General features: G+C 36.8%; 1 protein-coding gene across 1 annotated transcript; it reads right to left on the reverse strand.

Annotated features, from left to right (window-relative positions):
- Window positions 1-2,683: 2,683 nt before the first annotated feature.
- Window positions 2,684-3,622, reverse strand: LOC116900323 (olfactory receptor 1052-like). The gene has a single exon (XM_032902079.1). It carries the CDS (start codon window positions 3,620-3,622, stop codon window positions 2,684-2,686), a length of 939 nt encoding a protein of 312 aa, XP_032757970.1.
- Between the last annotated feature and the right edge of the window lie 12,444 nt (window positions 3,623-16,066).

A 16,066-nucleotide genomic window follows, 5' to 3' on the forward strand; every position in this document is an offset into this window, starting at 1 on the left:
TTGGAGGTGCTCTACCTGTGTCCTGCCATGCCCCCTTCTCACAGGACCTGATATGCAAAGACTCCTTATTTCTAGGCCATACCATCACAACCTTGTTCCAAGGCCAGCAATGGGTCAGGTTCAGGAATTCACCAGAATGCAGCCTCCAGGTACAAAATACTGTACCCTGGCAACCCCAGTGAGGGATGTTAGATGTGGGGATGGATGAGGGAAGGTGACATTCTGTGGTCCCAAAAGATATGTAGCAGAACAGAGGGGTTACCTTTCAAGACTAATACCTCCCAGCCCCGAACCATCCAGAAGACTAGCCTTTTTCTTGCCAGATGCAGGTGCTATGATGGACTGCACAGGGCCACAGCCTTTCCCAGGGGCTTCCTCTTGGATCTCCACCAAGCAGGGGTACTGTCCCTGTGACGCTAACCTGAGCAGCAGCTTGACCTCATGTCTCAGCTCCTGACTGTGACTTTGTTTACAAGGCTACCTATTTTGACTTCTGACAGGTGTTGCCGATTGTCCCTCCCCCTGTCCCCGCCCCCGCTTCACAAAAGATCATTTGGTCAGAGATAGTGCTGGAAGGTTTATGTGTAGCCATGTTGTGATCAGTAAGAAATGCTTTGTAGGTCACCCACAATTTTTTTTTCTCTCCAAAGTTTCCATCTGCCTGTCCTGGTGGCTCTATCTTTTAAAGCTAAAAGCCAGGTGTTTGTCTCGCTGTTTTGAAATCAGGATGAAACTAGGAAGAGCTAGGTTCTATGACTAGTTCTCCTGATTCTGAGTCTTCGAAGGTTTGTCCTGGACACAGTGCTACACAGTCCAGCGCACTGCTGATACAGGTCGGAGCACTGCTAAGGGATTGGCCCCAGTCCCCTAGGGAAGGGAGGTTTGCTTGGTTTACTTGACCCCTATAGCATTAGTGGACTTGCTGTGGAACTCTCTAGTTCAGCCCAGTCCTAGTGTCCCTCCCACCTCCCTGCATCCCACACAGCTTTAAAACTTTTATTTAGAAACAAACAGGATGGCAGAGAAGACACCTCCCCTGCATTCCTGGGGGTGGGCAGGAAACAGGTCAGGCGTGTGGGCGGGTTTTCTCCTTGCTGTTTCCCTAGAGTACTTACTTTGCTCATTCACTGAATGCCTGCGGGCCAGGTTACCTGTCTCTTTACTGAGAGCCTAGACTTAGGAGAATTCCTTCCACAGGAGTAGTTAGATTTTCTACTCTTGTGACTCAGACACTACCTGATCATCTGTTCCAGTGGCATACCTGACTTACAGTGTCTACCCTAGTACGTGGATGAAATGATCTTTCTGTTTCCCTTTTCACACTGCAGAGACTCCAAGGACAGTACCATAAGGCTCCCTGCTGAGCCACTATGCATTGTGGAGTCAGAGCTCCTGCCCCTCCTTGGTGACTGGAAATCCCTGCTGCAGTTTTGTTAGAAGGCCAAGGAAACTGCTTCCTGTCCAAAGCCATCAGTGGAACTTCTGTGGGATCCTTTGCCAAAATCACAAGGCAAAATCCCAGGATCCAAGGCCATTTCCATCCAGTTCCCAGTTTCCTTTTCCATAGGAACTTTATTTTAAAAAACCCTAGCACGTTACGTGCTTCCAAAGGCCATGTCCTGTCTTTCTTGGATCACTACAGTGAAGTATTACAGTTATATAGTTACCAACCTGGCGCCGCCTTGCTCAGTTAAAACTTGGTTATGTATTTTGTAGGGCATAAATTCATCCCATTGGGGATGGGAGCATGTGTCTACACATTTTTTTTAAACATTTTAAGTATAGGATCCCTTCTAGTATAGACTCCCATGGTTTCTATGTCTGCAGCCTTACACTCTGTGATTTTACCTGTGTGTTTCTCACGTTGATTTAGAAGGGATTTTTGTTTTTTGATATCCATCCTCAAGCCCATCTGTCTCTCACTTTTTTTTTTCTACTTCCACTTCAACAAGTTACACTGAGACCTGACAGAGGGTTTTGATGTAGACACCCTCTTTAGGATTGAGTGTTCAGATATATCTCACCCTCTTCATATTATCTGACTATTGGTTTCTTCATTGGTTTCCATCTACTGCAGGAGGAAGCTTCTCTGAATAATGAATGAACAAGTAACTCATCAACAAGTATAGCAAAATGTCATCAAAAGGCATTATTGGTAGCTTTATATAGTAGATTAGACTTACATTTTTTTCACAAGCCCCTGAGCTATCTAGTCTCATGTTTTCGGCCAGTTAAGCAGTGTCAGGCATGTGTTCAGTTTAACATAAACCCCCACTTAATGGACAATCTTCTCCGTTTTATTATAATGAAGAAATCTCTTCATTCCTTACTTATCTAATAACACTAATTGCAACTCCTTAATTAAGTTTTTAAGTCAGAGCAACTGTAACAAAACAGATATTTCATATAAGTGAGTTTATTTAAAACTGTAAGTCACAGATACATTTTTGTTTAGTCATTTACCATTCTATTAAAATTTCTTCTTTTATGGACACTTTGTAGAGCCATGTAAAAGATCCATAAAAATTATGTAATTAGAGACACTTAAAATTTTCTCTGACACAATGCATTATTTAATAAATAAAAATAACTAAAATATTTTGGTCTAAAATTCTACCTGTCTTTTATCAAAGATCACTTTGGAGATTCACATCAAGCTTTCAAAGCCAGAGAAGTGACATATTCAAGGGCCACTCCTCTCCCTACAAACTGACCTCTTGGCTGCCTCTTTCACATCTTTGTTCCTCAGGCTGTAAATTAGAGGGTTCAGCATGGGGATGACCAAGGTGTAAAACACAGCAGAGACTTTTTCCTGTTCCATGGAATATTGAGAACTTGGCTGGATATAGCTAAATGTCACAGAACCATAAAGTAATGTCACAGTTGTTAGGTGTGAGGCACAAGTGGAGAAGGCTTTGCGCCTTCCCTCAGCTGAGCAGATTCTCAGGATAGCAATGATAATTTGAATATAGGACACCATGACAATGATGAAAGTGAAAATACCAATCACTCCAGAGAAGACCAAGAGCAGCATCTCATTGATGTGTGCATCAGAGCATGAAAGCTTCAAAAGAGGAGGGATGTCACAGAAGAAATGATTCACAGTGTTGGGACCACAGAAGTCCAGTCTGAGTAAACCTATTGTGTGAGTCAGGGAATTAATGAGGCCACCCAAGTAACATGCAAGAACCATCTGACTGCAGATGCTGTGTGTCATAATAACTGTATACATTAAGGGGTTTGCAATTGCCACATAACGATCATAAGCCATCATAGACAAGAGTATACCTTCTGTAGTTATATACACTGCAAAAAAGAAACTCTGAATAACACAACCAAAGAATGTGCTAGACTTGTATTCTGACAGGAAATTAATGAGCATTTTAGGCGCAATAACAGTAGAATAGCAGATGTCACAAAAAGAGAGGTTACTAAGAAAGAAGTACATTGGAGTATGAAGATGGGCATTCAACCAGATCAAAAGAATCATCCCCCAGTTACCCACAAGAATGATAAAATAAACTATGCTGAAAAGGAAAAAGAGCCCGACTTGCCAATTAAGGTTTTCTGTTAATCCGACTAGTACGAATTCCTTCACACCTGTATGATTCCAGAGTCTCATGCTTTCAATAGTCTATAGGTCCTTGCTATCATCAGATGTAAATAAAAAAATAAATACATAAAAGAATTTCATTCAGACTATGAGAATCAAAGTTGCATGGGATGTTGAGAGATTAACCTATGGTAGATGAAACAAAGAAAGAAACCTCAGCAGTAGCCCATAGTGTGCTACAAAATCTATGCACTAAGACTCAAATGATTACAAAGCACATTTGTTTATTCCCTGTTGTCAACTAACTCAGCATAGAACAGCATAAGAAAAACTCATGACACAAAGCCCTCTGTTGGTAGAATTGAGATTTGAGTACAGAATGTTTGAACTAAAACTCTATAGTATTCTCTATTATGTTTCAGCCTTATGCATTCAGAGAATATAAGTTTGCCATAATATTGTGACAAAGGATCTTCAAACATCCTTTGGGTTACTATTTCAATGTATTTCAATTCCAGTTAATCTAAACACACTCACCACAGTACCATGCTCCCCATTCCCATATTATTTCACAATAAGTTACCTCAACTATGTTTGTACTTTCTTCCTGGTTCTGTAACCCATTTTCTCAATACCATCTTATAGTTGGAACCTTAGCCAAGATTAAAAAAAAAATAGAACAATGTTTATGTTTGTTCCTTTTCTTAAAAAGATTAAGTATTATGAGTGTCATTTTACATAATACTCTTTGTCTTTCACTCAATTTTTGCACTCTGTAATGTAGTTTTAGTATTAAATTTAATGAAACAATCTATTACATAGATTATTATAAAAGAAATTTTGTGAAACAAAAAAATCTGCAACTGTGTATATATTTTCTTTTCTAAAAGTTAAGACCTTTCATCACCAAATTTCTTCTGAAAGAATGCATTTTTTCAATTCAATTTTAATTAAGGTAACTTTAAACATATACATATGTGCATATATACCTATAGATGTATATATGTATCAAAATCACTAAATGTCTAGCACTTATTATTATGTGCCCTATGATTCTTTTGAAATCACAGAACACACATATAATCAGCATCATGATTTAAGCAGCTGCTGTTCTGTTACAAATATGAACATGTTGATAAGCTGCAGAATAGCTAGCATATAAAATTAACATTGAACAGAGAACAAGAGGAATTTGTGAGTGCTAAAATATTAATGGCATTAATTTCCTGTTAAATGAAGCTACTACATCATTTACTGAAAAATTGATGACTGAAAGTAACAAATATTCATTCACTTCTAATTGGAAGTCAGAAGCATGACACTATCTGTTTTCATAGGTAGAATCTACATGGCTATGAAGTCACACTCCTAGGAGGCGTCTACCAGATGGAAACATTTAGTAGCCAAATACCTGCCTTTTGAGCCTCTAAACCAACTATCTGTAATAGTAAGCCTTTTCTTCTAAGACAGTAATAAATTGGATTTGCCTTTCATCACTGCGTCCTCATTTCTCATCTTTAAAGAACTCTTGATTGTATACAGTTTCAACACACATAACCCAAGGAATTTTTGTCTCCCATGATCTTCTTCTGACTGACAGGCTAACACACTGTTTCCCCATATGAAAAAGTATGTATGGATCCTAGAGAATAAGATTTAAAAATCACTAGAGATTTTAAATCAGTCTGTCAAATGTAAGATGTCCAATGAATGACTCTACCTATGATCCAGTATGAAAATAAAATAATCAATTAACTTAATTAGATAAGTGGGTGTATAAAAATATATTACTAAAAAAAAATACAGTAACTCCAAAATCCAAAGTAACGCTCTGCATAATAGGAGAGTTTCTCAATGTTCCTATGTGAAAAAAATAGCAAGAGAAAATGTTGAGGATTTACCATATTGTTTGTGGCCACTGAAATGTGATTGAAAGCTCTCATTGAGATGGGGAAAACATTGCTCAATGCAATGCTTACCAAAATAATTTTACTATTTTCAATAGTTGTATTTTAGCATTTTACATTTAAACTGCTTGTACAAATGCAATTTTTCATGACATAAATCATGTTTTTTTGTATCACTGCTCTAAATAATACCTGTAATTACCTCTATGGAATGTAAATTTGTTTGGTTTTTATTAGATAAGTGTGTATCTAACTGACAATCTTTTTTTCACATTCAAAGAATATCTGTAAATTAATGAAAGTCTATGAGGCTCCTGAGACTTCAAGAACATATTGGGTCCTCACATTTTCCAGGCAGTATATAGTAAACCTGACATACTCTTCCATATTCATGGATATTGGTGTATCACCATTGAGAAGAATACTCTATAACTGCGACGCCAGCCACTTAAACCTAATCACCTTAGTCACTGATGCTTCAGATCAGAGGCCTTTGGAAGAACAGTGAATCAGATATCACTCTATGCTAGTAAAAAGGAAAGGGGGTACTATAAAACTGAATGATTTTTTTTTAGAAATTAACTCTTTATTTTTGAGAGTAAAGTGTAATTCAATTATTTTCCCACTTCTTTTTCTCCTTCTAAAACTTCCTATGTCATCATCCTTGCTTGCTGTCTATGATCTCATGATAGAAATAAAAGGCTGATTTACAAAACTAATGATTGTAAATATTCTGTCCTCCAAAATTTTACTCCTAAAGACATGTTCAAATTTTATTTTTCATCATTTAAATAGCAAACCTGATGTATCATCACAAATAAACCTATTTAAATGAACACAAATTCTTTAAGAGTTATATGATTACAGAACAACATTCCAAATGCATGTTCATTGATGAACAAGAAATAGTAAGAGTAGGGCTACAACCTTAAATGTTTTGTTAGAATTAAGAAATGATCCCTGCAAAATCTTATCAGATGAGCTAATAATTATCAAAATTTTACTATGTTTATACACAAAGGAGAGTTATTTTCATAAAGAACATATCACTTCAATGATATTATTATGACAATTATTTAAAAATACTTTTATAAAGTATTGAGTATATTTATAATGTATGATTTATATTTTATACATAAAACCAAGATATTTTTTTGTACATTAAAATTAATAGAGAAGTGGAGAAAATAACATAATATTTATTGAATATAAAATTTTTTCATTGAAAATGCAAATCTGCATTTAACTTCTGTAATTAACAACAGTAGCAAAAGTGAATGAGACAAAACTAGAAATTAGATACTCTACCTTAATGCCAGCACACTAGTGAGCAACAGAACTGCCATGGCAAGTTGTCTGAGCTTTCTTAAAATCCAAACTACAAACATGGCCTAGGACAGAAAACAAATGGAGAAAGAAAATAATTCTTAAAATATTTCATTAGAATGCTTAATGAAAAAGTTACAAAATGTTTTAAAATATTAGTATTTTATTAAATTAACAGGGAATCATGTGCATTTTATTCAAATTTCAATTCTTAAAATTTTGTTTTTAAATTTGTGTAGTATCTTTAAGGTACTATGTTGGTGTAGAATTGAATAATAGAAACATATTAAGTCTTACCTTATGCAAGAACAGTTAACATAATCATAATATAAATTTGTATACATGATTTAAAAATACTCTTTGTACATGAGATAAAGATAAATATCCTACAAATTAGAAAGTAATATTTTAACTTATGGATGGTAATGTTTCAACTAGACAACAGGGATGAGTTTCTGCAATGCTCAGGAAATAACAGAAAATATCAAAATCTTGAAATGGAAACATAGCAGTTTGTTACAACTTTAAAAAGCTCGAACTAATAATACATCTGAGTTATCAAATCTGGCTTTCACAAATCATTAAGGACTTATTATTTGGAACAAGGTGGCTGATGGTAGTTGCTACTCTACTGGGGAAAGAATCAGTAGCACCTTCTGTGTGTGTGAGTCTCAATTGTCCACAGCTGAGTCATTAGCATCATTCTTGTTTCACAAATGTGAAAATAATCAAAGACTGCCAGGTCTTCTGGTGAATGTTCCATAGATATATCTTCTTGCATGAATGCAAGAGTAAAATTAACCAATGGTACTATAAAGGGATCTGTGATTTTTTTCACTAAGTACAAGCATCTTGCTAGAATGTTCACTAAAGATAAGGAATGCAATGGCAGGAGTAGGGAGGGTAAAAATAGTCACAAATAATATAAAATAACTTGCTGTGACTCTAACCAAGCAAATGTAAGATGTGTATAAAAAAAAATATCAAGTCTCTGAAGAGAGAAATAGGATATCTAAGAAGATGGAGCAATCTCCCATGCTCACAGGTTGGCAGGATTAATCTAGAAAAAGTGGCTATCTTACCAAAAGCAATTTACAGATTCAATGCAATTGCCATTAAAAATTTCAACTCAATTCTTTATAGAGTTATAAAGATCAATTTGCAAATTCATTTGGAATAACAAAAAACCCAGGAGAGTGAAAAATGTGCTCAACAATAAAATAACTTGTCTGGGAATCACCATCCCTAACCTCAAGCAGTATTACCCAGCAGTAGTGATAAAAACTGTGTAGTATTGGTTCAAAGACAGAGAGGTAGATCAATGGAATAGAATTGAAGACCCAGAAATGAACCCACATACCTATGGTCACTTGATCTTTGACAAAGGAGCTAAAAGCATCCAGTGAAAAAAAGACAACATTTTCAGAAAAAATGGTGCTGATTTAACTGGAGGTCAGCATGTAGAAGAATGCAAATTAATGAATTCGTATCACCCTGTGCAAAGCTTAAGTCTAAGTGGATCAAGGACCTCTACATAAAACCAGATACACTGAGTCTCATAGAAGAGAAAGTGCGGAAGAACCTCAAACACTTGGGCACTGGGGAAAACTTCCTGAATAAAACACCAATGGCTTATGCTCTAAGATCAAGAATCGACAAATGGGACCTCATCAAACTACAAAGCAAAGGCCGTTGTCAATAGGGAAACCAACAAATTAAGAAAAGGTCTTTACCAATCTACATCCAATAGAGGGCTAATATCCAATATATACAAAGAATAAAAGAAGTTAGATTCCATAGAATCAAATGACCCTATTAAAAAAAATGGGGTACAGAGCCAAAGAATTCTCAAATGAGGAATACTGAATGACTGCGAAGCAACTAAAGAAATGCTTAATATCCTTAGTTATGAGAGAAACACAAATAAAAACAACCATAAGAATCTACCTCATACCAGTCAGAATGGCTAAGATGAAAAACCCAGGTGAGAGTAGATGCTGGCATGGATGTGGAGAAAGGGGAACACTGCTCCATTGTGGTGGGAGTGCAAGCTGCTACAACCACTCTGAAAATCACTCTGTTGGTTCCTCCAAAAAATTAGACATAATACTACATGAGAATCCAACTATACCCCTCCTGGTTATACACCCAAAAGATGCTCCAACATGTAACAAAGACACATTCTCCACTATATATAGCCTTATTTATAATAGCCAGAAACTGGAAAGAACCCAGATGTCCCTCAACAGAGCAATGGATTCAGAAAATTCTACTCAGCTATTAAAAACACTAACTTCATGAAATAATTAGGCAAATAAATGGAGCTAAAAAGTTATCATCCACAGTGAGGTGCCACAATCACAAAAGAACACACATGATATGTACTCTCTGATAAGTGTATATTAGCCCTAAAGCTTGGAATACCCAAGATACAATTCACAGACCATATGAATCTCAAGAAGGAATATCAGAGTGTAGATGTCTCATTCCTTCATAGAAGGGGGAACAAAATACTCACAGAAGGGATATGGAGACAAAGTGTGGAGCTGAAAGAAAGTCATTCAGAGACTGCCCCACCTAGGGATCCATCCTATGTACAGTCATAAAATCCAGACACTTTTGAGGATGCCAAGACATTCATGATGACAGGAGCCTGATATAACTGTCTCCTGAGATACTCTGCCAGATCCTGATAAATACAGAGGCAGATGCTTAAAGCCAGCCACTGGACTGAAACTGAGTCCCCAATGGAAGAGTTAGAGAAAGGACTGAAAGATCTGGAGAGGTTACAACAACAATATTAACCAACGAGAAGCCCCAGAGATCCCAAGAACTGATCTGCCCATGATTCCAGCTGCATATGTAGCAGAAGATGGCCTTGTTGGGAACCAATCAGAGGAGAGGTCTGTGTTCCTATAAAGGCTTCAAGCCCCAATGGAGGGGAATGCCAAGGTGGAGAGGCAGGAGAGTGTGGTTGAGTGGTGGGGGAAGCACCCTCATAGAAGCAGAGGGAGTGGTATGGAATAGGGGGTTTACAAAGGGGAAAACTGGAAAAGGAATAATATTTTAATGTAATTAAAATATATTCAATAAAAGAAAAGAAAAAATAAAGCAATTACATGTAGCAAGAGAATAAATAAGCTAACAAACCAAACAACTAATGTGAAGTTGACTTCTGCTATGCAATTTTGTGACTTAGAATCTCACAATGAACCCATAATTCCACCTCTAACAAGAAAAATAACAGGGAACAACACACCCTATTCCTTAATATCTTTTAACATCAATGAACTCAATTTCCCAATAAAAAGACACAAACAGACAGACTGGATATGTAAAGACGACACAGCATTTTGCTGCACACAGGAAACATATCTCAGTGACAAAGACAGATACCAACTCAGAGTAAAAAACTGGAAAACAATTTTGCAAGCAAATGGTCCCAAGACCCTGGAGTAGCCATTCTAATATCAAATAAAATCAACTTTCAACCAAAATTTATCAAAAAATGATTAGGAAGGACACTTCATTTCATCAAAGGAGAAATCCACAAAGATGAACTCTCAATCCTGAATATCTAGGCTCCAAATGCAAGGGCACCTACATTCATAAAAGAAACCTTACTAAATTTCAAAGCACACATTGGACCTCACACAATAATAGTGGGAGATTTCAACACCCAACTGTCATCAATGTACAGATCGTGGAAACAGAAACCAACAGAAACATAGAGAAACTAACAGGAACTGAAACAAATGGATTTAAAAGATATTCAGAGAATATTTTGTCCTAAAACAAAAGAATATAACTTCTTCTCAACACCTCATTATACTTTCTTCAAAATGACCATATTATCAGTCACAAAACAGGCCGCAACAGACACAAGAAGATTGAAATAATCCAATGCATCTTATCAGATCACCACGGACTAAGGTGTGAATAACAACAATAACAACAGACAGCCCACATATACATGGAAGTTGAACAATGCTCTACTCAATGATAAGTTGGTCAAGGAAGAAACAAAGAAAGAATTAAAGACCTTTTAGAATTTAATGAAAATGAAGGCACAACACACCCAAACTTATGGGGCATAATGAATGCAGCCTAAGAGGGAAACCTCAGAGCTCTGAGTGCCTCCAAAAAGAAAGTGGAGAGAATACACATTAACAACTTGGCAGCACAACTATAAGCTATAGAACAACAGAAAGAAAGAAAAAAGAAAGGAAGGAAGGAAGGAAGGAAGGAAGGAAGGAAGGAAGGAAGGAAGGAAGGAAGGAAGGAAGGAAGAAAGAAAGGAAGAAAAGCAAAAATACACCCAAAAGGAGTAGAAGGCAAGAAACAATCAAACTCAGGGCTGAAATCAACCAAGTACAAATAAAAAGGACTATACAAAGAATCAACAAAACCAGGAGCTGATTCTTGGACAAAATCAACAAGATAGATAAACCCTTAGCCAGACTAAGCAGAGGACACAGAGAGTGTATTCAAAGTAGTAAAATCAGAAATGAAAAGGGAGACATAACAACAGAATAAGAGGAAATTAAAAAAATCATCAGATTCTACTACGAATACATGTACTCATCAAAACTAGAAAATCTGGATGAAATGGGCAATTTTATAGAGGGATACCAGATGCCAAAGTTAAATCAGAATCAGACAAATCATCTAAACACTCCCGAAACTCCTAAAGATATAGAAGCAGTTTTTAAAATTCTCCCACCAAAGAAAACCCAGGACCAGATGTGTTTAATCAAGAATTCCAACAGACTTTGATAGTAGACATAATAATAATACTGCCCAAACTATTCCACAAAATAGAAAACAGAAGAAGCACTACCCAGTTCCTTCTATGAAGCCACACTTAAGCTTATTTCTAAACCACACAAACACTCAACAAAGAGAACTTCAAACCAATTTCCCTTATGAATATTGATGCAAAAATACTCAATAAAATTTTTGCAAAACAAATCCAAAGACATATCACAATGATCATCCATCATGATCAAGTAGGCTTCATCCTAGAGATGCAGGGATCTTTCAACATACAGAAATCCACCAAAGTAATCCACTATGCAAACAATCTCAAAAGAAAAAAAACAACACATGATCATCTCATTAGATGCTAAGAAAGCATTTGAAAAGATTCAACAAATGATAAAATTATGATAAAATATGATAAAATTCCTGGAAACATCAGGAGTTCAAGGCCCATACATAAACATAGTAAAAGCAATATACAGCAAAGCAGTAACCAATATTACAATAAATGGAGAGTAACTCAAAGCAATCCCATTAAAATCAGGGATTAGACACGGCTGCCCACTCTCTCCTTACCCATTCTTTATAGTACTTTAAATACTATCCAGAACAATCAGACAACAAAAGGAGGTCAAAGGAATATGAATTACAAAGGAAGAAGTCAAAATATCACTATTTGTAGATAATATGATAGTATATTTAAGTGACACCAAAAGTTCCACCAAATAATTACTAAACCTGCTAAACAACTTAAAAAAGTGGCTGGATAAAAAATTAACTCAAAAAAATCAGTAGGCTTCCTCTATTCAAAGGATGAGCAGGCTGAGAAAGAAATTAAGGGAATGTCACACTTCACAATAGTCACAAACAACATAAAATATATAAGTGTGACTCTAACCAAGCAAGTGAAAGATCTTTATGACAAGAATTTCAAGTCTCTGAAGAAAGAATTTGAAGAAAATCTCAGAAGATGGAAAGACCTCCCATGCTCATGGATTGGCAGATTAATATAGCAAGAATGGCCATTTTTCCTGAAGCAATCTACAGATTCAGTGCAATTCTCATCAAAACTCCAACTCAATTCTTTGTGGAATTAGAAATAGCAAATTGCATATTAATTTGGAATAACAAAAAACCCAGGATATCAAAAAATTTCCTTAACAATGAAACAACTCGTTGAGGGACTCACCATCCTTGACCTCGAGCTGTGTTATAGAGAAAGAGTGATATAAACTGTATGTTATTGGTACAGGGTCAGGCAGGTAGATCAATGGAATAGAATTGAAGACCCAAAAATAAACCCACATAGCTTTGGCAATTTGATCTTTGACAAAGGAGCTAAAACCATCCAATGGATAAAAGATAGCATTTTCAACAAATGATGCTGGTTCAACTGGAGGTCAGCATGTAGAGAAATCAATTCATTCTTATAGCCCTGTACAAAGCTTAAGTCCACGTGAACCAAGCACCTCCACATAAAACCAGATACAGTGAAACCATCAGAAGAAAAAGTGGGTAAGAACTTCAAACTCATGGTCACTGGGAAAAATCTATCTTCTGGAATCTATCTTCTTGAGTTCTTTGTATATATTGGATATTAGAACTCTATGAGATGTAGGATTGGTAAAGAACTTTTCCCAATCTTTTGGTTACCATTTTGGTTTTAATGACAGTGTCCTTTGCTTTACAGAAGCTTTGCAGTTTTATGAGGTCCAATTTGTCGATTCTTGATCTTAGAGCATAAACCATTGGTGTTTTGTTCAGGAAGATTCCAGAGAGCCAAATAACCCTATTACAAATGGGGTACAGAACAAAGCAAAGAATTCTCAGCTGAGGAATATTGAATGGCTAAGAAGTACCTAATAAAATGTACAACATTCTTAGTCATCAAGGAAATGCAAACCAAAACAACCCTGAGATTCGACCTCAGCATTAAGATCAAAAACTCAGGTTACAACTGATTCTGGGGAGGATGTGGAGAAAGAGGAACATTTCTCCCCTGTTGATGACATTGTAAGCTGATACAACCACTCTATGTATCAGTCTGGAGTGTCCTCAGAAAACTGAATATTGTACTACCTGAGGACCTAGTTATACTCTCCCTGGCCATATATCCAACTGATAGGTGAACATATAACAAAGACACATACTATGCTATGTTCATATCATCCTTCTTTATAATAGCAAGAATGTGGAACCAGATGCCCTTCAACAGAGGAATGGATACAGAAAATATGGTATATATACACAATGGAGTACTACTCAGCTATCAGAAACAATGACTTCATGAAATTTATAAGCAAGAAATGATCATCCTGAGTGAGGTAACCCAATCACAAAAAAAAAACACATGGTATGCACTCACTGATAAGAGGATATTAGCCCAAAAGTTTGAATTACACAAGATAAAATCCACAGACCACAGGAAGCTCAAGAAGAAGGAAGACTAATGCAAGGATGCTTCAGGCCTTCTGGGGAAGCAAAAATATTCATAAGAGGAGATATTGAGACAAAGTTTGGAGCAGAGACTGAAGTTATGGCCATTCAGAGCATGCCCTACCTGGGCATCCAGCCCATATAACAACTACTCAACATAGACAATGTTGCTGTCAGGAGCCTGATAGAGCTATTTCCTGAGTGGCTCAGTCAGAGCATGACAAATACAGAGGGGAAGTACATGCTGACAGAAGCCTGATATAGCTGTTTCCTGAGTGACTCAAGTCAAAGCATGACAAATACAGAGGGGAATGCTCACATCAAACCATTGAACTGAGTACCGGGTCCCCGTTGGAGGAGTTAGAGAGAGGATTGCAGGAGATGAAGGGGCTTGCATCCCCATAAGAAAAACAATACCACCCAACAAGAGGACCAAGGAACTAAACCACTACCAAAGCATACACATGGACAGTCCCATAGCTCCAGTTGCATATGTAGCAGTGAGAGGAGAAGCCCTTAGTCCCATCAAGGCTCGTTCCCCCAGTGTAGGGGAATATCAAGGCGGGGAGATAGGAAGTGGGTGTGGTTGTGGAGGGGTAACACCCTCATAGAAGAAGTGAGGGGAGGGATGGGGGCTTAGGAACCGGAAACCAGGAAAGGGAATAACATTTGAAATGTAAATAAAAATGTCAAATTACAAAAAAAAAAAAAAAAACATTTAATACTGAGAAATCCAGATAAATTGGCAGCAGTAGTGGAATGTCTGGTACTAGAGATTTGTCAAATTTTCTTCCCTGATTTTTGTGCATATAAACATAGAAACTAAATTGTCTATAGCTTTTAAACAATGATCTTTTTTATTAAAAATTACACAAGATAAACTCTTAATTTAGAATAAAAATCCTAAATTATTAACAGAATGTTACATTTAAGTATAAATTTTAACATGCATAAAACAGATTTAAACTAATCTTCATATTAAAAAACCCTAGCTAATGAATTGTAGAGGTGATTATGTAAATTTAATATATGTTTCCCCTGGAACAATCCTGATACATTTGGATTATGTTATTCATAGCTAGTGAGAGATATATCAAGTCACACAATGTGTAATGTATGGTCTTCTTTGGATTCCATGAACTTTAAGTTATGCGATTTGATGGTGACATCTAGTTTATGGCTGATAGCTTGAAATTGTCTCACTTTCCGTGTAATTCTGTCTTTGGGTCTCTATGTTTGTTCTTATCAAGCAGCAGGAGAAAGCTTCTCTGACTATAGGTAAACAAGGGACTGATCAATGAGTGTAGGATGATTATGTGTCATTTTATGACTCTGAAAGAGCCAGAGTTAGGGTCAATCTAAGGACAGTGGGAAAATTCCACCACAAACCTCTGAGCACAAAGGACCTCTCCCTTGAAAGGGGAGGAGTAGAGACATCTTAGATTCTGGAACAACTGCAAGCCAACAATCAGACAAAGACACATGTGACTCTCTAACTGTCCCTCTTGGAAAGTACCTGAGGTTCCACTGACCATGAGTCAGTTTGAAGGTCGCTTCAACAATACCAATATGTTGGAATGATTAATCTGATTAATCTGCTCTTGCTTTTGCATCACCACCTCTGTGAGTCTCAATCCAGGTGTCCCAGAGGTCTGATTCAGACATCACAGCTCCACTGTCTTTTTTCTCTATCTTTTTTTTTTGTTATAATTTTTTATTAGATATATTTCTTTACTTACATTTCAAATATTATTCCCTTTCTTGGTTTCTTGTCCATAAGCACCCCCTTCCCCCCATAAGGTTGTTTCCCCCATCCATCCCCCTTACCCCCCACCCCATTCCTCTGCACTGGGGGTCCAACCTTGGGAGGACCAAGGAGTTCCCCTTCCACTGGTGCCCTAACAAGGCTATTCTCTGTTACATATGAAATTGGAGCCAGGGTTAGTCCATGTGTAGTGTTTTGGTAGTAGTTTAATCCCTGCAAGCTCTGGTTGGTTGGTATTGTTGTTCTCATGGGGTTGCAAGCTCCTTCAGCTCTTTCAATCCTTCCTCTAATCCCTCCAAGTGATCCTATTCTCAGTTC

The sequence above is a fragment of the Rattus rattus genome, chromosome 5 (genome assembly GCF_011064425.1).
Source record: "Rattus rattus isolate New Zealand chromosome 5, Rrattus_CSIRO_v1, whole genome shotgun sequence".
Classification (NCBI taxonomy): Eukaryota; Metazoa; Chordata; class Mammalia; order Rodentia; family Muridae; genus Rattus; species Rattus rattus.

What these genes read in the sequence shown, in the direction of transcription:
- LOC116900323 (XM_032902079.1), bottom strand. Translation starts at nt 3,622, where the DNA reads ATGAGACTCTGGAATCATACAGGTGTGAAGGAATTCGTACTAGTCGGA.